General features: G+C 36.3%; 1 protein-coding gene across 4 annotated transcripts; it reads left to right on the forward strand.

Moving 5' to 3' along the window:
* The first annotated feature begins 2,270 nt into the window (after positions 1-2,270).
* Positions 2,271-22,123, forward strand: cdc14aa (cell division cycle 14Aa). 4 transcript variants are annotated; one of them, XM_051701557.1, is made up of 15 exons: positions 2,271-2,413; positions 2,682-2,790; positions 5,614-5,704; positions 6,037-6,112; positions 9,780-9,872; positions 10,500-10,579; positions 12,186-12,252; positions 13,887-13,949; positions 14,563-14,650; positions 14,833-15,063; positions 15,872-16,010; positions 16,137-16,302; positions 16,408-16,505; positions 19,566-19,694; positions 21,617-22,123. In XM_051701557.1, exons 2-15 carry the CDS (start codon positions 2,697-2,699, stop codon positions 21,663-21,665), a joined length of 1,464 nt encoding a protein of 487 aa, XP_051557517.1. In that variant the 5' UTR covers positions 2,271-2,413; positions 2,682-2,696; the 3' UTR covers positions 21,666-22,123. The 4 variants fall into 4 exon arrangements, with proteins under 4 accessions (XP_051557517.1, XP_051557519.1, XP_051557521.1 ...); XM_051701561.1 differs by lacking the exons at positions 2,271-2,413; positions 2,682-2,790 and adding exons at positions 4,438-5,163; positions 20,118-20,508; XM_051701559.1 differs by lacking the exon at positions 2,271-2,413 and having other exon boundaries at positions 2,450-2,790.
* The last annotated feature ends 506 nt before the right edge of the window (positions 22,124-22,629 follow it).

The following is a 22,629-nucleotide window of genomic DNA, read 5'->3' on the forward strand; positions in this document are numbered from 1 at the left end:
AAGTGTATACGCAGTTTTAATTAACTAAAACCTTAATACCCAAAGTTTTAATAATGAGAAAAAAAAAAAAAAATCATCTGTACTATACTGTATTTCCCCAGATTAATATACCATACAAAATTGGATTATATGGATTACATGTTCTAAAAAAATTATTAATTCTCAGAGTTTAGACTAGAAGTGTTAATGATGTGGGGACAGCTAACTGTAATTAAAAAGGTCATATTTTGATAGCATATGGGTCACATAACAAGATTGTATATTCTACATATCTATTCTACAATCACTGTAATTGTCTTCTTGTTCAATCTCCAATCTGTCATCATTTGTCAATCTCCTGCACCAAGATTAAAGCCAGTAGCAATAATCCTCATAATAAACAACAATAAGTATTGTAAGCATGAGAAATCTCCTCATTGTGCTCCTATAATAATCTATCCAGCAATCATTTTTTATCTTATGCTGTCTACTCTCATGCAGCTGGTCTGGTTCCATTGCAGGGCTGCTGATGGTCAGGTGACCCAGTCCTTGAGACATCTTGTCACCCGGGTTCCCATAGTTAAGCAGCCATTCTCATGGTGAGATTAACACGGGTGGCCTTGAACTTCTTTCCACCAGCCTGGTAATCTGCTGCTTATTGTCTGATTATAGTGAATGGGTTAAGACCAGTATAGACGAGGAGGTCTGCGCAAATGAGGTGCAGCATTGGTTAGGCACAGTGTTTGTGCACTGAAGTAGGATATTCACCCATGGCATATCACCATGTGCATGCTTCTGTGAATCTAATTACCACAAACATGTCCAAATAATTGTCTGTTATTAATGGGAGTTCACCCAAAAATGAAAGTTATCTCATTATTTACTCACCCTCATGCTATCCCAGATGTGCATGACTTTCTTTCCTCTGCAGAACACAAACAAAGATTTTTAGAAAAGTATCTCATCTCTTTAGGTCCATACAATGCAAGTGAATGATGTCCAGAACTTTGAAGATCCAAAAGACATTTAAAGGCAGCATAAAAGTAATCCATAAGACTCCAGTTGTTTAATCCATGTCTTCAGAAGCGACATGATAAGTGTGGGTGAGAAACAGATCAACATTTAAGTCCTTTTTCACTATAAATCTGCACTTTCACTTTCACATTCTTCTTCTTCTTCTTTTTTTTGTTTTTTTTTGTTTTTTTGGTGATTCACATTCTTCATGCATATCACACCTACTGGGCAGGGAGAAGAATTTATAGTAAAAAAGGACTTTAATTTTGATCTCTTTCTCACCCACACTTATAATATCGCTTCTGAAGATATGGATTTAACCACTGGAGTTGTTTGGATTACTTTTATGCTGCCTTTATGTGCCTTTTGGATCTTCAAAGTTCTGGCCTCCATTCAATTGCACTGTATGGACCTACAGAGCTGAAATATTCATCTAAAAATCTTTGTTTGTGTTCTGCAAAAGGAAGAAAGTCATACACATCTGGGATGGCATGAGGGTCAGTTAATGATGAGAGAATTTAAATTTTTGGGTGAACTATCCCTTTAAATGGTTTGTTTGATTTTTTGAGTATTATCACACCATATGTTACTCATTTCTATAAGAAACTCTGTTTAACCACAGCTAACCCATTTATAAGTCACTTTATTTTATTGTGTTTCCAAAAATATGTATGATATATGTTTTTATATTTTAATTTCAAAATTGGGCTTTACCTTAATTTTTCTTGATTACTTGAACAGAGAAAAACATGTACACAAACTATTGATTTGAATATTTTATTATTAGAGAAGAAAGAGGCCATAGCTATTTAGAAAATTGCTTACCTTGTACAAAGATCAGTTACATAGTTTAGCAGGCATAATACAAGAAAAATATTTGACCATAGAATGCTGCAACTGACCAATCAGAACCAAGTATTCCTGAGAGCCGTGTGATAATTAAAGGGAGCATGCTTCTTTTATCTCTGACACCCTGTACACGTTTAAAAGCATGTCATGTCAACCACCCACTTACGGTATCTCAGTGCTTTTTTCATTCCATCCTCAAGCTTCTCCCCCAGTGTTTCTCAGATATCTTCATACAGTGCTGATAACCTCTCCTAGAGCCCTATGAGTGGCATTGCCTGTTATTAGAAACCCTGTTCCATTTGGAGTCTGGCCTCTACACCATGTCCTCATCTCAGGTGTTAGCTTAGCCCAGTCTCCCAGCAACTGACCCTTGAAAAAGAGTAAGCAACTCCACAGACATCTGGTACAGGGAAAATTACAAGCCACTTTATTGACAGAGATTAATAGAGACAATATGAATGTGCCACTGAGGTCATGTGACAAATCCAGTCAGAGCATGCTGTGAGGAGTGACATTCCCACCTTTATGTGAATTAAGAGTAACGAAAAACCCCTGACAGTACCACAGCCAGGTATTTTTTTTTTTTTTTTTGGGTTGCGCTGTAACCTGAGTCTGTCACTTGAGCTGCTCTTACCTTTGTTTCGTGACATTTTAGCAGGTGAAGCTGTGAGGCGGCTCCATTGCCTGGGACTTCTGTTAGAAATGAAAGCTTATTTCCTCCATTGTCTGACTCAAGAAAATTTCTGACTGCCTCCAGGCGCATTCTCATTTACATGGGGATAACTTAAGGGCGTGCAACAGAAACTATTCATCGACAATATTATTTTCCTCTCTTTAAGGACCTCAATGAAGGCATGTCCCATGTGTCTGCCTGGGGGGGACACTGGCGTGTCAAGCGTAGGCGTCCAGCCATGGTGCCACAGACGGCCTGGATAACCCACATCACAAGTAAATCTATCTGTCTGTCTGTCTGTTTATCTATCTATCTATCTATCTATCTATCTATCTATCTATCTATCTATCTGTATGTCTGTCTGTCTGTCTGTCTCAATAATGCCTATCTGTCTGTCTGTCTGTCTATCTATCTATCTGTCTGTCTGACTGTCTGTCTGTCTGTCTGTCTATCTATGTGTCTGTCTATCTATCTGTCTGTCTAACTGTCTGTCTCAATACTGTCTGTCTATCTGTCTGTCTGTCTATCTATCTGTCTGTCTGTCTGTCTATCTATCTGTCTGTCTGTCTGTCTCAATAATGCCTATCTGTATGTCTGTCTGTCTCAATACTGTCTGTCTATCTGTCTGTCTGTCTGTCTGTCTGTCTGTCTCAATATTTTCTGTCTGTCTATCTATCTATCTATCTATCTATCTATCTATCTCTCTATCTGTCTAAATACCATAATACTTTTTGGGTGTTTTTTGGTACTTTGCTTTTGAAAATACAAAGTGCACACAGTGTGGTGTGCTCTGAGCTGCACAAATGATGGCACATTAGAATTTGTAGTTGTGGTTGAACGTGAGCTGACTCAAGCCTGATCATATTAACGAGTTTTAGAGTTCAAGCATGTCCACTACACATGCAGCAGCTGATGGTGAAAGAGGCCAGATGACACAACAGTGAGTGACTATATTCACACCCTCAGTGTCATAATTTCTATAGGAAAATCACCTCAATACTGCACATCACACAATCTGAATGATGAAAGATGGGAGTGTCTGACTGCAATAATCACGGCTGTTTTATGAAGCATTTATCCAGAATTAATTCGGCAAAACTGTACAATATTATTACAGTTATAAAATATTATAATACACAATAATAACATATTAATTTGTATTATTCTGCTAAATTAATGTTATATTAACAATATTATTAAAGGTGCTGTAGGCTAAGTGGTTTTAGCTGTTCTGGAACTTCCAGGAGACTAGCCATTGAATTAGACACACCCCTCTTTCCAAAACTCCAATGTCTTTCCACCCTCCAAAGATAGCATTGAGATCATCACCGCAGTGTGGCTTCTCATGGTTGTAAAACACAACCACTTTGACGGTCCAAAAGTCACAATTAGGCAGCAATAAAGTAATCCACATGACTCCAGTCATTCAGTTAATGTCTTCTGAAGCGAACTGATACGTTTATGTAAGAAACAAGTTGATAATTAAAACGTTTTTAACTTTAAATCTGATGCTGTTTGAAATGGCCGAACTCTTGCGTGACATTTCGTTCTTCTGTTGTAAATAAGTGATGCTACCGAATTCTCACGTGAACTCGCCGACACGCTTACGTCATTTTTAACACAGACGTATCGATTTGCCTCAGAAGACATTGATTGATCGACTTGAGTCATGTGGATTACTTTTATGCTGCCTAAATATGACTTTTGGACCGTCAAAGTGCTGGCACCCATATTCTTCCATTATAAGGACCTGACAGAGCTCTATCTTCTTCTAAAAATCTTCATTTGTGTTCTGCTGAAGAAAGACAGTCATACACATCTGATGGCATCAGGGTAAGTGCATTATGAAAGAATTTTCATTTTTGGGTGAACTATCCCTTTAAATAGTTTTTTAAACAATATTCAAGTTTCCATGCAAGCTTGTCAGCTGCATTTCCTTCATTATTTATTACTAATTCATTGTCTAATTTAAATAACTAATTATACAAATAGCTTTGGAAAGAAATGTATATTTAGATCATTTATATTTGTCTACAAACATAATTTCAAGCATATGAGCATAAGCCTTTAGATACTTTTTTTTTTCTCTCTCATGTAATTTATGTAGTATGTGCCAAATACTTTTTTTTAGTTGAACATTTGCATTAGGTATATGACACTGGTGGATCTGAGTGTCTACTAATCCAAAATCTCATCCTGTGTTTATATCAGACGTTACGTCTCGATCGCTGATTGGTCTATATGATCCCCTCCTTAGCAACGCGCCTTTGTGGGGTGGTATGGCACGTGGTTACTAAGCAATGTCCCTTTAACAGTGTATCATAAAGTTTGCAGCTATGCAAGAACTCGCACTCTACGCGATCATATGTGACATTCAACTGATGGAATATATCATGTTTTTCAGTCTCTCTCCGTTCGAAGAGATTTAGAGGATTTGCTGTCTATAACCTACTCGACATGAAAGAGATTACAGGACACGCAAGTGGTTTATAACAGGACTGTGATTACTTCTCCGCCAGATATAACGGATTTACCTTTGAAGTACATTTATTTTACGATTACGTAAAATTATTTGGAACGAATTGAAACTCCCATGAATAAAATGGGAGATGACAATGAGCTGCTTGGTGCTTATGAGTTAATCAAAGGTAATTATTAATCATCAAAGTAATAGGATACGTTAGCTATAGGATATCTACATAGTGAATGTGTAAAAAGTTAAAAAGCAAAGCAGTATTACAAACCATTTTCTAGTCTGGTCAACTACCTACGGTTCATATATAACCGAAAAATCTTAAAATAGCCATGTCTTAGCATATTTAGACACACTTAATACATTTATTTACGTTATAATTCATCAACAAACAATATACTGTGATACTTATGAGATCAGTTCATGCACATTCAATTCTGAATATCACATTTTAAATGTGCATTAACTAATGTTGTGTAAATGTAATAGGTTAATATGTGTTCAATATTTGTTCAATATAGTGCAGTTCTCTATATAGAGATCAATGTTTCTACATTTACATTGACTTACATTGATCCTTATTTCTTTTATTTCCTCTAATTGTGATCTTTTTGCCTTTTTCCAGATCGTCTGTATTTTGCTACTCTCAGAAGCAAACCCAAGAGCACAGCAAACACACATTTCTTCTGTACGGATGATGAATTTATTTATGAAAAGTGAGTCATCAGTTCTGAATTTAGACCATTGAATGGTTTTTTCATGGTGGCTAATTTGTTTTATCATGGAGTTTATTTGCTCTAAAAAAAATCTCATACTGGGATCAAGTGTTTTGTAAAAGAGTTTTTTTTTTTTTTTTTTTTTTTTTTTTACTGTTTATAGTATTTGCATGATATTAGAATGAAAAATAAGATAATAGATATTAGATAAGAGTATTAATATCATAACTAGAATCACCTAACATAAAAATGTGGTATTTTTTGTCAGTTTTTGTGATTGTTAAAGCTCATTGTTTAATGATGATTATTTTATGGCGCATTTCTGTCCTCAGTTTTTATGCAGATTTTGGACCCCTTAATCTAGCAATGCTGTACAGATACTGCTGTAAACTGAACAAAAAACTAAAGGTAAAACAATTTAAATAGCTCAGTGTTTGTGTCACAAAGCTGTTTTTATCATATTTCTGGGGGTTTCACCAGGTATTCATATACAGTAATTTTTCGTACTGATCAAATATAGGTTGTTTTTTATTTTCACTATTAGATAGACATTGATACATTTATTATTATTATTATTATTATTATTATTATTATTATTACATACAGTAGTTTAATGCCTACAAGGATTTTTTTATTATTATTATTATTTATTATTATTTTTTTTATGTTGCAGTATAACAATAGAAAATCATTCAAAATCTTTCCCTGTTGTCTGAAGGGGGAAAATGTTCTGCATAGTGCAGCAGTTGAGATGTTGAAAACTGAAATGCACTGAGAATAAATAGCAGTGCTGGATTTACATTTTCTAAAATGAATCTAGATTACAGATTCTTGTAAATAACCTCTTGGAAACAGAGACAGTTGGTCCACTGCAAATAGTATATTATTATTAAGCCTGGCTTTGCATTGAAATAAATGAAACTGATCATTTGTCAGTTTTGAAGAGCCTTATAGGATGTGTTTAGGTCACCACCCTTCAACAGTCATGGTCCTTTTCACTTGTTGCAAGACTACAGTTCAGTATGTTAAATAATAAGCAGTTCCTACAGTGAGCATTAGAGAGTGCTCTATTGCTGCTTCATGTGAGTTACACTTCTGAAGATAGAGACAGAAGTTTCTGGCATGAATGAAACACCTGATCTTTAGAGGCCTTATTCTGAAAATGACTTGCTTTGTATCTGGAGTTGAATTTATTTGTGTATTCTGTGAATGTCTCGTGTCCCTAGAAAATGTTTAGACACTTAAAGGAATATTCCGTGTTCAATACAAGTTAAGATCAATCGACAGCATTTGTGGCATAATGTTGATTACCACAAAAAAAAAAAAAAAAGAAAAGAAAAAAAGAATATATATATATATATTTCGACTTGTCCCTCCTTTTCTTTAAAAAAAGCAAAAATCTGTGTTCCAGTGAGGCACTTACAATGGAGGTGAAGAAGTCATTTTTTATCATTAAAATACTCTCTGTTTTAAAAAATATAACCACAAGACATAAAGGATATGCGTGTTAACATGATTTTAGTGTGATAAAATCACTTACAAACCTTTTCTGTGTAAAGTTATATCCAATTTTGCAACTTCGTTACCATGACGATGTAATGTCAACAAACCCTACAACCCTAAAATGACTGTTAAAATGACAATTTAAACAACTTCACTGCTCAAATAATCCACAAGTTTTAACAGACCAATTAATTTAAGTGCTTTTATAAAAATTATAAGTTCATATTTCTGTTTAAACCCTCAAACATTTGCCCCCATTCACTTCCGTTGTAAGTGCCTCACTGTAACCCAGATTTGAGCTTTTTTTCTTCTTTTCTTTTTTTCTTTTTTTTTTTTTAAGAAAAGAAGGGTCGAGTCTAAATTAATTTTTGTGGTAATCTACTTTATGCCACAAATGCTGTCCTTTGAGCTTGACTTGTACTGAACCCGGAACATTCCTTTAATCCACACTTAAAAGTGTATGGATTTAATTACCAACCAAGTTGCATCTGCAAACAAATGATGCTAGAGCTTTTCTCAGAACTAACTTGACTTTCCTTAGGCAATCTAATGTGATTACATATATTTTTAAGCATGGATTAAGTGCTCAAATACTTTTTAGGGCCACTGTATGTACTGGCCCCACCTCATCCTGATATCTGGCATCATTGTACAACCCCAATTCCGAAAAAAGTTGGGACAGTATGAAAAATGCTAATAAAAAAAAAAAAAAAGGGGATTTGTAAATTATATTCACCCTTTGCTATATTGAAAGCACTACAACTACACATTATATGATGTTTTTCCTTGTGAATTTCATTATTTTTATTGAAAATGTACAATAATTTCAAATCAGATAATTGCAACCCACTCCAAAAAAGTTGAGACATACAATTTAAGACTAATAACAATTTGATGAGTTGAAATAAAAAGGCAATGTTAAACAGGAGTTAAACAGGTGAGGCAGTCGTGTTATAGTATATAAGGAGCCTCCAAAAACAGCCTAGTCCTTCAAGAGCAAGGATTGTTCAAGACTTGTCAATTTGCCAACAGATGCTTCAGCAAATAATCCAGCACTTTGAGAACAATGTTCCCCAAAGACAAATTGGAAGGATTTTGAGCATTTCACCCTCTACAGTGCACAATATAGTTAAAAGTTTCAAGGAATCTGGTCAAATCTTGGTGAGTAAAGGGCAAGACAAAAACCATTTCTGAATGTGTGTGATCTCTGATCCCTCAGACATCACGGTTTTAAAAAATGTCATTCATTTGTAATGGATATCATGAACATGGGCTTGGGATAACTTTAGTAACCTTTATTAGTCAACACCACTCGCTGCTGCATCCACAGATGCAGTTAAGACTTTGCTATGCAAAGCAGAAGCCCTACATCAACACTGTCCAGAAGTGCTGCCGACTTCTCTGGTCTCGGTCTTATCTTAGATGGAAAGTAGAACAGTGGAACTGTGTTTTTTTTTTGGTCCGAAGAGTCCACATTTCAAAAAGTGTTTTTGAAAAACAAAGCCATCGTGTTATCCGGGCCAAAGAGGAAAAAGACCATCCAAGCTGTTATCAGCGTCAGGTCCAAAAGCCAGTGTCTGTATGGACCAGGGGTGTGTCAGTGCCCATGGCATGGGTAAATCGCACATCTGTGAGAACACCATGAATGCAGACAGATATGTAAAAATTTTGGAGCAACATATACTGCCATCCAGCACCATCTTTTCCAGGGACGTCCTTGCATTTTCCAGCAGGACAACTTTAAACCACATACTGCCCATATTTCAAGTGCAAGTGAATAGCTGTTTGAGCAGAGAGTGCGGGTGCTAGATTGGCCTACCTGCAGTCCTGACCATCTCCAACTGAGAGTGTGTGGTGCATTATGAAGCACATTAGATGACAATGAAGACCCCATACAATTGTGCAGCTGAAGACCTACATAATGGATGAATGGGGGAAAATTCCACTTTCTAAACTTAACAAACTTGTGTCATCATTGCCCAAATGCTTAATAAGTGTTATTAGAAGAAATGGTGTTGTTTCACAGTGGTAAACACTCGACTGTCACAACCTTTTGGAGTGTGTTGTAATCATCTGATTTGATATTACTGTACATTTAAAAAAAAAAAAAAAAAAAATTTGAAATTCACAAAGTAAAACATCATATAATGTGTAGTTATAGTGCTTTCAATACGCAAAGGGTGAATATAATTTACAAATCACATATTTTGGTTTTTATCAGCATTTTTCATAGTCTTTTTTGGAATTGGGGTTATATGAATGCTTAACATTTTTATTAATGAAATGAAAACAAAACTGCAAATGAACTTATGTGGCTCATATGTATAAATAAAGGACTTTTTATATAAACTGGGTAATCCACTTTTACAGATCAATTCTGAGTAGTGTTGCAAAGACTGTCTTTTTTTGTACAAGAGATTATATATGCAATTCCATTGTTCAGAAAAAGGGAAACCAACAGCAAAATTTAAGAAAGCAAAGAAAGCATATAAAAGAAAACTAGAGCCTGTGCTATTACTGTAACATCCATAAATATGAATGTTCTTAATGTGTGTTTTGTGCATGTCTGCAGTCTTTGACTCTGTCCAGAAAGCGTATCATCCACTACACCAGTTATGACCAACGAAAGAGAGCCAATGCAGCCGTCCTCATCGGTGCTTATGCAGTGAGTTGATATCTTTCATGGACTTTAGAAGTTGATATTTATTGTTGAATTGAACCCTCAAGTTCTGTTCTGAGAGACCCAAAGGCTCTTTAAAATCTCAAGACACATACAGTATGCTTAACATTTATCAGGATGATTTTTTCTAATATTATGAGAGCTGATTATGAACTAAATTACATTACTTCTCATTGAGGCCTCAGAAACCCTGAATTAATTTTCACATGCTATGATTTGCTGATTGGTGTACACACTGTAGAAGTACACTCCTGCCAGTTGTCTGTTTTGGTTTGTTGTATTATATTTCTCTACAATGTGTTTCTGCTGAAACTATTTTTTTAAATGAACTATTTTAGTGTCTCCTTACTTTGTGATGCAACAGAGGGTTAAAGTGTCAGTAATCTCTGGGGTTTGAATAGAGAAGAGGAACATATTAAAATAATTTGAATTTAGGTTTAATTTTTATTTATCTCTGGGACCCCAAAGAGTACAACTGGTTAATGGGCAAGGACAAGTTATGCCCTGACAAAACTGGTTCAACAGTGGGAAAAGAACAAAAGCTATTCACACTTCCCACGTTTCAGAGTCTGTCCTCGGAGAAATTGCTATTATTCTCTTGCTTCTCTCCAGGTAATCTATTTAAAGAAAACCCCAGAGGAGGTTTACCGGGCCATGATCTCTGGAACAAATGTGTCATACCTGCCTTTCAGGTGAGAGGCAACACACACTGTCTGAAACAAGCTTGACAAAGTGTTCACATCACATTCTGTCATGTGTCAGGATTTTAATTGGGGAATATCTATCTATCTATCCATCCATCCATCCATCCATCCATCCAGGACAGTTTTAGTTTGATCCAGCACACACACTCTGTATCCATTTAGCTAGTGTACTCATTCCAAAAACCATTTTAAACATTATGTTTTTTTGCGGATGGGGGTCATGCCAAATGTTACCTAGGGTACCTAAATCACAACCAGATTTTAGGGTTCCCCCACCTCCAAAATCATAATACTAGTCATACCTCTCTGTTACAATTTTTCACAATCATTTTCACACATTTCTCCATACTGAGAACGCATTTTCAAAACTCTTCACGCAGTCACGTGTACCAACATTTATACTAGCACAACAGTAAATCTTTCATCAAAAATGCCCTACAACCATCACAACACTTCATACATCTCTCAAAATCAATTAATTTCACCAAAACACTGGCAAACTGTTTCCCCCAATAGAAATACTTTGGCTTACTGTAGGGTATGCTTGACTTTTTACATATGTAAGCCAATATTCTGTTACAATGCAAGAGAGGCACTTCACTGTAGAATGAACTCCATTGTACACTAACATTATGGATTTTCTTCAGTGTGATTTACTGTATTTTCACATGTGTGTGCATGTGGCACAATAACTCCAAAATAACAAAAAAGCTCAAAATGAAAAAAGTTACAAAGTTAAAGTTACAGTAAACAGTACTTCCTCCTGTATTACTGTAAAAAACATAGATTACTAAGCTCGGTCAGCCCTGTCTTCCACATTTGGCCACATGTTCTTGCCACATCACACCTTATGTCCTCTCTTTTAATACACCTATGATAGAATCACTTGGCATGCCTGATCCATCCCTGGCCATCTCCCCTCATTGGTCTTCTAGCACACATTTGCACTCCTCTCCTTCTCCTGCCAACTCCTCTTTCTCTGTCACCTACTTGTTGATCCATGCTTGCCATTCCAAAAATGTTCTTTTGTAGAGAAGGTAATGAAATAGAAGACAAAACACCTGGGTAGGTCTTCAGCTAAAATGGGAATCAGCTGTTTTTTTTATTTTTTATTATTATTTATTTATTTATCTTGGTTGTGGATATATTTCAGTATACTATTATTATATAAATATAGCTAACTCTGTTAAATTTAGTTTTGTGTGAGGTTTTGAACTTAAGTTTAACAGTATTGAAAACGGTATGAAAACAAGTACAAAAGAAAAATCTGCTTTTACATAAAGTTTTGCTCGTTGTTGAGAGTGAGTGACAGAAGATTTCATGATGATTGAAGGTAGTGGTCCCTGAATGTATTTTGTGTTAAAGCAATGAAAACTGATCCACAGTTTAGTCCACATAGAGTGATGTTGTGCTGATTGTATGAAGAGTTTTGAAAAATCGTTCTCAGTATTGAGAAATGTGTAAAAATGACTGATTGTAAAAAACTGTAATATGCAGGTAACATTACACCAATGCAATATTAATCATTACAGATGATTCTGTGATTTGTATTCAGCTTTTATCATCAATTTAATCCCTTTTTATGTCCATACAGAGATGCTGCATTTGGGAACTGCACATATAATCTAACCATTTTAGACTGTTTACAAGGAATCCGCAAGGTAAGTGCATTAACCCTTAAACGCATACCTCAGAACTTAGTGACCCGGGACCTCATTCCACCCCTGTACCTTATCTATTTTTTTGGAGTGATGCCCACACTTCTTTAGTATTCCTCAGTCTCTCGCTTTTAAATAGCGTAACACACACAAACACACACACGCACACACACACACACACACACACAAAACAAAAAAGAAGCCAAAATTGCACCAAAAACATAACAAAAAACAAATGTAATGGTTTAAGTACCAAAAGTGTATAGGATCATTTGAGACCTAAGGTATGTATAATTTTTTTTTTTTTTTTTTGTTTTTTTGCACTTTCATAAATTATATTTTTATGATTATTTCATATCTATATAAGTTTAGTGTCACAGGATATCTATTTCTTTGTTTTTCTGTGATTTTCTGTGCAACAATGAATTATGAACAATGATGAATTATCAGTATCCCATATGCGTGTACACATATATATCATACATGCTATTTCTTACTCAAGGTGGCGCTGTTGTTTCAGTGATTGATTTGATTTACATTTGACATTGCTATTTGGTGTAGAAACAACATGGAAGTAAACTATAGCAAGTGTAACACATGAACAGTATGATATGACTATTGTCAATTGGGTGTACTACTGAAATTATGCAAGTCGTGCATCTATTTAGACTCAATAAGTGCCTGAGAAAATACTTGTGTGTAGCTTATGTGTAGATTATGTGTTGTGTGTTTGACAGCCAGTTACGTCTCATGAAATGTCAGTGTGAAAGTAAAGAATCCTTTTCTAGATTTGTCCTGATTTGTTGAGTAATCTCTTTGACATATGAAAATAAAACATCAAAATATATCAAAATATATTTGATTCTATTATTTTCTAATTGTCTTGAAAATATGTAGAACATTTTTACACTATCTGGGCATTTTGTAGATCCATTTGTTGTAAATATAAGTGCTTGTTCTCTAAAGACCCGAATATGTAAGAGAGTTTGGTGAAATTGCATTTAAGGGTTAAAGGGGGTGGTTTGGCAAGTCTTTCCTCTGCTATAGCAGCACTACCTGTTTTAATGGTTAATATTTAAGCAGGGGAACATGTAACATTGTAGACCCATTGGTTAAGTGTCAGGTTATGCAGGTGCCTTCGGACAAAGCCTGGAAACTGTAGACTCTCAATGCACTCCATCCCCAGTACATAATCTTTTAATCCAATTATCTGTCTTTTCAATGGTGACACGGGACAAAAATTTGGCACAGTGTATAACAGAGAGATTACATAAGGACTTTCCAAACAATCTGATAATGAACAGGAAGCACAAAAAATAGGACAATTAGTGGGTGGAGAGTTTCGAGAAAATGCTCTAGCAGTCACTTATGGAATTGAATGGCAATGCATATTACACAGTTTGGGTGACTTTGCTTGTAATAAAATATGAAGATAGAGCACAACTTTAGTTTGTAGATGTCCTTAAACGCATGATTTAAGAATGTTTTTATTAAAGCTTAACTAAAGATTAATGGATATATAATATGCTCATTTTTAAGCTACATTCCCTTTATAAGCAATGAGATTTCTAGAAAACACAAGTTAGTTCAAATCAATTTTTTTAATTAATATTTTAATTATTTTTGCATCCCTTTAGGCCCTGCAGCATGGTTTCTTTGACTTTGAGAATTTTGATGTCGAAGAATATGAACATTATGAGGTATCAGTCACCTTTTTTGAATTGTGATATATTTAATTCTCATAGATGACACATACACAGCTCTCTGGAATACTTGATTCTGACTGGTCAGTCGCAGCATTCCGTAGTCAAAACTTTTTGTATAATTACTTTTGTCTAGGCAACTGATTTTCTACATACTGTAGCTGTGCTAGTTTCATGTCACTCATATCACTCCAAGGTCTCTTTCTTTTCTTAAAATAGAATAATTATAACTGAAATCAATACTATAAGTCCATTTATTTATTTATTTGGTAAGTAGCTGTGTAATTAACAGGATCATTTATAGTCATCCAATTATTTTTGCAAAGTAGATCCCTTTAGCGTGATACAGGACCCCTCTGCTTCACGTTAAATTCCTGATTGCAGTGTCGGGTTTATTTTGCGATAATGACTGTACAATATCCCTTAGAGATATTCAAACATTAAAAGTAGATAAAACCTTGATTGAGAGTATTGACCTCTAATAAGCAAAATAACCACCCACAAAACACAACAAATCAAAATTAATTTAATCAATCAGTTTTTATTGTTTGTTTGGATACAGACATTCTAGTTCATCAAACTAAGTCTCTTTCACCTTGTACATTTGAAGCGTGTGGAAAACGGTGACTTTAACTGGATTGTGCCAGGAAAACTTTTGGCCTTCAGTGGACCTCATCCCAAAAGCAAAATAGAGAACGGTGAGCTGGCATATTTGCACCTGTCAAAAGATCATGTTAAACTGAACTTCCTTTGCTGTAATTCCATTAAAACCAGTGCAGTGGCGATTAAACCCTTTTCATCAACAAATTAAGAGAGTTACTCATAGCAATGGAACAACCCTCATCAAAAAGATCTGATAATTATGTTTTGGTTCTGTTAGGTTATCCTCTCCACGCCCCTGAAGCATATTTCCCCTACTTCCGCCAGCACAATGTCACAGACGTGGTGCGACTGAACAAGAAAATCTATGAAGGTCAGCGCTTCACAGATGCTGGGTTTGAACATCACGACTTGTTCTTCATAGACGGCACCACACCAAGTGATTTGATCACAAGGCGCTTTCTGCACATCTGTGAGAGTGCAAAGGGTGCTGTAGCTGTCCACTGCAAGGGTGAGAGGCTTGATATATTTGTGAAGAAACACCTTCTTGTTCCTATTGGGATGGAAACATTCTATGATCTTGCAACTCTTATTCACAAATAACTGCATAGTTCCAAGCTCATATAAAACTAGACATTCACTCAGTAAGCTAAAATGCAGCGATATGAACAAGGTTATCACAAACTGAATAAACTGATCTTTTTCCCTTTCCGATGCATGGCTCAATGGATCTGTTTTAAAAGAAGTACATACAGGGGGCCTGGGTAGCTCAGTGGTAAAGACACTGGCTACCACCCCTGGAGTTCACTAGTTTGAATCCCAGGGCATGTTGAGTGACTCCAGCCAGGTCTCCTAAGCAACCAAATTGGCCCGGTTGCTAGGGAGGGTAGAGTCACATTGGGTAACATATGCTTAAGAAAATAATAAATGAGGGTTATTTTATATATGCGCCTAGAGTCAATAGTTCTTTAAATTATACATTTAATACATTCATTAAAAACTCTTGTCTTAAACTCAGCCTTTACTGGTCTCGGTCTCCACTCGGACTCAGCCATCTCCGGTCTTGGTCTTGACTCATATTCAACCCTCTTCTGGTCTTGGTCTTGACTCAAACTGGACCTACTCTGGTCTCAGACTGGACTTGGACTCGGATGAGCTGGTCTCGACTACAACACTGATTTTTAACAAATTTATCTTTATTTAAAAATCATATTTAGCACTCCAAACTGGACTGACTCTGCATATTTTGCTGCTGTGTGAATGCAGCCAAAATGTTTAGTTGAAAATTTTGTTATAAACTTCTCACCCTGTTTTCACAGCTGGCCTTGGTAGGACAGGTACTCTGATAGGCTGCTACTTGATGAAGCACTATCGTTTCACAGCGCCTGAGGCCATTGCCTGGATACGAATCTGCAGGCCTGGCTCCATCATTGGACCTCAACAGCACTTTCTTGAACAGTAAGCAGAGAGAAAGACAGACTCAGACAGACTGAGACAAAGATAAAACAGTTTTTTAAAGGGAAAGTTCACCCAAAAATGATAGAAAGCTAGACTAAAATCACTATTCACTTTCATTGTTTTTAGGAAGCAGCACAGTATCTGGGTGCAGGGTGACCTCCATCGTTCAAAGCTGAAGCAACAGCAGCTGAGGGAAAGCCGACAGCAGGAGAGAGACATTTCCCATCTCATCTCCAACATGGACGACATATCCATCGACAGCTCAATCCTAAAGACACAGAGTGTGGATGAGGTGAGACATCTGAGAACTGAGTCAGACTGATCCCCATCAATCACATCCCACATCCGAGTTCACAATACAATGATACTGATATTGACACTGTCTTGTTATACTTAGACTGACTACAGAAAAGAGGACATGATTCCAACTCAAGGCGACAAACTACTAGCCTTAAAGGGCCAACGCCACCCCAGATCTACCACCACAACACTCAGGTATACCCTACATTACACTAAATAATGAATATGACCGTTAATTGAGAATAGTGGAACTGTCAACAGTTTCATTCAAGACTTATGCCTAGTGTACACTACATGACTCAAGCTCGTCTCCTTTGATGTTTTGAGTCTGCGACAAGAAGTCTTGGATCTCACGACGAAAGGTCTTGTTGTGTGCGCACTCCTGCAACAGGCCGAGATGAGTCCTAGACGCTGCGACAGTTTTCAAAACTGCTTGATATCTAGGTGTCTTGTCATCACGTAAGCGCACTGTCTCAACGAGCGAAATACGGACAATGAGCCACAGCCAATGAAATATAGAGAGAGCACAAGAGGAGGGCAAGGTATTAGGAAACAGAAGACAAAAAATATTTTGAAAATAAAATTAAACTTCACCCACATCTCCCTTACCTCTGTCTTTATTATTTTCAACTTTTTTTATTATTATAATTTTCCTTTGCAAATGGTGCCAATAAAGCGCGAAAACGGGTAAGAGCCGTTCTTTCATGTTTTTTGACATGTTATCAAGAATAAACTGTGCGAGTTTGTGAATTAATTTAATTATATTAATTTTAAGATAATAAAACGGCCAATTTTAGCCGATTCCATTCGGATTTAAAGGGAAATACGTGTACGCTCTGAAAATGTAAAAAAGCAAATGCATTAACATGTACAGTAGGGACACAGATATGAGCAGCACGCACACTAGAAGCTCAGTTACAGGTACTGCACTAAAATAACTTAGAATTCTGCTCTGAACGTCATGTTTGGGAATATTAAGAGAAAATGTGCTCCGGCCTTTTACTTTTTTGTGCTTTATTTTCATTCAGTAATGCACAGATGTAATGATTGATGTCTGTCCTCAATAAATCAGAGATTCTTTCCCCAAAATCCGAACACAAATGGTCAAAAGAGATGACCAGGTGTAACGCTGATGTCTCGCTTGTACATTTGTGATCGGATCACCCAAAACTCATCTTAATACCAGGTGTACAAATGGACTCATTCATGGACGAATGGTCGTGTAGTTGATACACTACAGTCCTGAAGTGTTCACACCAGCATGACAAAAAACCAGACTGTGATTCTGCAAGTCATGTAGTGTACGCTTGGCTTTATACAGAGATAACACATGCAAATTAATTATGGGGATTGTCAGGGCAATGGTGCAGTTAAACATAAAATGTGTTGTGTCAGTATACAAAAGTATTGCCAAGATGTCACTTCATGTCTGGCAACTCTGCAAGCAACTTCTTTTTGGTGTACAGTAAGTGCAGAATATTTTGTGTCTTCTGTGAGGCTTGATTTGAATATGATCTTAGCTAAAGTTGCAAGAAAATAGTATGTAAATCAGTTCAAACTGGTGGAATGGTGTACGACAGACCTTTAACATTTGGTAATTATAATAATCCACAAGCCTCCATGAATATATAGAGAGAAAAATCATAGGTTAAAGCCAAATTATTCCACTTACAATTTTTGTCCATTCATACTTACCTACTATTTAATGCTTTATCATTTTTGACCAGTAGATAGCACAGTCACCAAATTGATTTGGTACGCTAAGGGTATGTTGGCACTGACATACCAAGTTTCGTTAAAGCTGAAGTGTGTCATTTTTGCGCCCCTAGCGTCACCAAATAGAATTGCCAAAATAAACATTATTTTCACCAGATTTGTCTATCGTTGATCAAACAAACAGATAGTCCCACCAGAAACTAATGCCATTGGTTGAGTCAATGTTGCTTTGTAGGGCTGTACAAACAGATACATTTTTATAATGCCAAAGAGACACAGGGGAAAATCACTTAAGAATAAATTGCGCCCGGCAAAAGAGCTGGTTATTTTCTGTGCTAGTTTAGCGCCTGATTCACTTAAGAAATATATGCCAAGTTATAACACCTTCTTCATAAATTTGAATAAAAATTACTATTTGATAACACCCTTTTTTAAAATAAAATTCAATTTACTGCCTGCTTTTCATCTTTCATTCATGTAAATTGCTCCAGGCAATTTTTGTGAATGAAGTGCAATCAATTATAAGCCTAATTTACATAGAAAGGAGGCATGTTTGTGCAGAAAGGAATGCCAGTGACTCTATTTAAAGGGATAGCTCACTCAAAAATGTAAATTCTCTCATCATTTACTCACCCTCATGCCATCCCAGATGTGTCTGACTTTCTTTCTTCTGCAGAATAGAAAAAAACATTAGAAAGTATACTTTAGCTCTGTAGGTCCACACAATGCAAGTGAATGTTGGCCTGAACTTTGAAGCTCAAAAAAGCACATAAAGGCAGCATAAAAGTAATCCAGTAGTTAAATCAGTGTCTTCAGAAGCGGTATGATAGGTGTGGGTTAGAAACAGTTCAATATTTAATACCTTTTTATAGTGAAAAAATGACTTAAATATTTATTTGTTTTTCACTCAACCACTGGAGTCTTATAGATTACTTTTATGCAGCCTTTATGTGCTTTTTGGTGCCTCAAAGATCTGTCCACAATTAATTTGCACTGTATGGACCTACAGAGCTGAAATATTCTTCTAAAAATATTTGTTTGTGTTCTGCAGATGAAAGTAAGTCATACACATCTGGGATGGCATGAGGGTGAGTAAATGATGAGAGAATTTTCATTTTGGGTGAACTGTCCCTTTAAATACTGAAGATACAGTGGAATACCAGAGCTGATTGCACCTGTTTACACTAGATTGCGGGTGGGTAGTGAATAAGATGCAGATTTTTGTGCTGAAATACCATGCGCAAAAGTGCTGCAACTGTTTAGTGAATTTGCCCCACAGTGTTCACAGTTTTCGAGGACTATGAATGGCTTACTTACAGTTGTCTCTGCATAATGAGCTGGAATTGGAAACAGTATTTTAACATTATTCAGCTTTAAGCTTCTGTTAATATCAGCTGAATAAAGACGCACACAATAAAATGAGGAGAATGTTTCCAGTCTTAGATGAGGACACTTCCTTCCTTATGGGTCTACATCAATGAATTATTCACTCTAAATCAAGTACTTTGCTGAATCCTGATATTTGTCATTTTTTGTAAGTGGGATAAGCCCAGTTCCAGGCACCATTTCCCCTCTTCGAGCTTCCAAATCTCCTTTCTTCATCTCCTCCTCTCCTGCTCCACGGAGACTAACACGCAGCCCTTCCTCTCCTGCTGACAACCTTAAAAGGTAAGCACTTAGGTAAATGTGTCTATACATCATGTGTGATTTAAACTGATTTTAGCCAAGATTTTACTTACCCAAACATCCTTAAAGGGATAGTTCACCCCAAAATTACATTTCTGTCATTATTTACCCATCCTCTTTTTAAAAAAAAATCTGTATGACTTTCTCTCTTCCATGGAACACAGATTATACTTATACTGTTAATACTGTCTCTGGTCTCTAAGTCACCATTCACTTTCACTGCATTTTTTTTGCTTCCATAAAATGAAAGTTAATGGTTACTGAAGCTGAACATCTCCTTTTATGTTCCACGGAAGAAAGAAATTCATATTGGTTTGGCACAACATGAGGGTGAGTAAATTATCACAGAATTAAAATTTTTGTGTGAACTATCCCTTTAACCCCCTGTTTATTCACCCTGCACAGCTTCAATCCCCGTTTAGCCCACTCCCTCGGCAACCTCTACGATGACAACAACTTCCATGACAATGAAAGCGGCACACAACCTTCCTCCTTTACTCCCTCCTCGCCTTCTGCCATAACCCAATGCCCCCCTGCACCTCCATCTGGCTTTAGCTTTGGCTACCCCACCACTGACCCCCGACTGCCTCCTTCCCACTTAAACTACAATCAAGAGGCCAACACCAACCTCAACAGCCCTACTGGAGCTAACACCATAAATACTACCCGCACAGTCAGACCTATGAAAAGAACGGGCTACAGTCCGTTCTCCAGGAGCAGGCCAAGCCCTCGTAGAGGTCCAGTGTGTGCTGGACTCAGTGGGTTTCCAGGACGCTACCTCAGTAGATCCATTCCAGTGAGTGACCATCTGGCCACATGCATTAACAGACTGTGGCAGCCTCTTTGGTTACTCTGTGGCTCTGGTGTTCACTCATGAGTTCCTCTTAAGGCCAAAGTATACTTCGGTTGTCTGCGTTGCTGATCGCTATGCGCACAGTATGCGTGAAGCAAATCATCAGCACAGTCCGCACAGACCGTCCTCGCACGGCCCACATTTTCTCAACACACGGACAGTCCTTGTCTGTGCGCACCATCAGAGCATGCACCTGCTGTTGAATGTACTAAAAGAGTATCACAAAGTAGTTGTAGTGGGCATGCGTCGAACGCTTTCGTATATGCTCGCACTCTAAGGAGTGTACTCTGAAAGACAACGCTGTCGACTTCGGCTCGATCCGATCTGAAACGCCCAAAAACAAAGTATACCCTGGCCTTTAGAGCTCATTTTTCCCTGCTACTAATTTTCCTTCACTTTGGGTTTTTATCATAATTTTCCCTCTGCCCTGACTTTATGCTGTTTCTGTCTGTTATGGGTTTGTTTTTATTTTGATCTTGATGTGACATTTTTGTAATCAGTATAACTTTAGCAGTTAAGGAATAAAGAATAGTTAAAGAAGAATACTTAACAGAAGTCCATACAACTTATTTGCTATATTCCAAGTCTTCTGAAGCCATACAGTAGGTTTGTGTGACAAAAAGACTGACATTTAAAGGTGAAGTCCTTATCCAAGGCATCATATTTTAATGTATAAGAACACAAATGAGATTTGAAAGCTACAGTGGAGGGAACGATTTTCAGTAAAAAACGACTTTGGTCGGTTTTCTCATATGAGACTTGAGAGTAAGTAAATTTTGACAGCATTTTTCTATTTTGGGGTGCACTATTCCTTTAACTTTACTTTGAAATTTAACTCAACTAATATGTATCTTTATAGGAAATGGTTATAATAAGCCATCAAAGCCTTACAAGTGTACTATTACGATAGTCTTAACTGCAGTTAGGTCACCTTAAATTTCAAGATTCATCTTCTCAATTATTCTGTTTAGAAGATCGTTTTACCCATCGTTACTTTGATTTTGCACATGTCATTTCATATACAATTTTTTATCTATTTTTCTTTCCCCAGTCCCTTCAGTCTGAATACGCTCAGTACTAAGGCTGTGGTTATACACTGATGGTGATCACAACTGGATTATTGACCATGGATGGATCCTTTCTAAATCTCTCTACAAAGCTGCTGAAATATAATCACATACTCGACTCAAAGTGTTCATTAATGATTATATGAAGTGTTATAATTGCATATTAAATTCTGATTTCAATTTAGAAAATAACATCTTTCCATTATGATATTGACAAGAAAATGTATTTATATATGTACAGTATATTTTGTCTAAAGCATATCCAAAATCAAACACATGTGGTGACAATTGTTTTAATATATAATGTGACTTATATGTCACCAAACAACTTTGCTTTGTCTCACAATTTTGTAGAAAGTCACAATTTAATGAAAAGCGCAGTGTTTTGTGTGTCTGTGTGTGGGTGTGAAAGTGATTACATGTGTATATGTGTAATATGATTTGTTTTGTCATATTATTGTACATTATTTATAAAACATTTTGTACAGATAGTTGTCTGTGTGTAAAACTGTATTAATTACTGAGAATCACTGGAATTTATATTGAATATACTTTAGAGACATTAAACTGACATTACGCAAATCTCTCAATTTTAAATTTTGTGCCCATAAAAAGACAATAAAAAATAAGACTTCTCTCATACTGTGATATATTTTCAGGTTCTTCAGTTTCACAATTCCCAATTTGGTCATACATCAAAATCAATCATTCATTTATTCACAAAATTATTGTGATATTATTGGATATTGTAATCTCTGATCCAATTAGTCTTTCATTTGAAATCCCAGGTGATGGATGGATGGAAAATATGAATATATATACAGTGCCTTGCAAAAGTATTCAGACCCCTGACCAATTCTCTCATATTACTGAATTACAAATGGTACACTGAAATTTCATTCTGATTGATATTTTATTTTAAAACACTGAAACTCAAAATCAGTTATTGTGAGGTGACATTGTTTTTTTGTTGGGAAATATTTTTATGAAAAATAAA

Source organism: Myxocyprinus asiaticus, chromosome 6 (genome assembly GCF_019703515.2).
Source record: "Myxocyprinus asiaticus isolate MX2 ecotype Aquarium Trade chromosome 6, UBuf_Myxa_2, whole genome shotgun sequence".
Taxonomy (NCBI): domain Eukaryota; kingdom Metazoa; phylum Chordata; class Actinopteri; order Cypriniformes; family Catostomidae; genus Myxocyprinus; species Myxocyprinus asiaticus.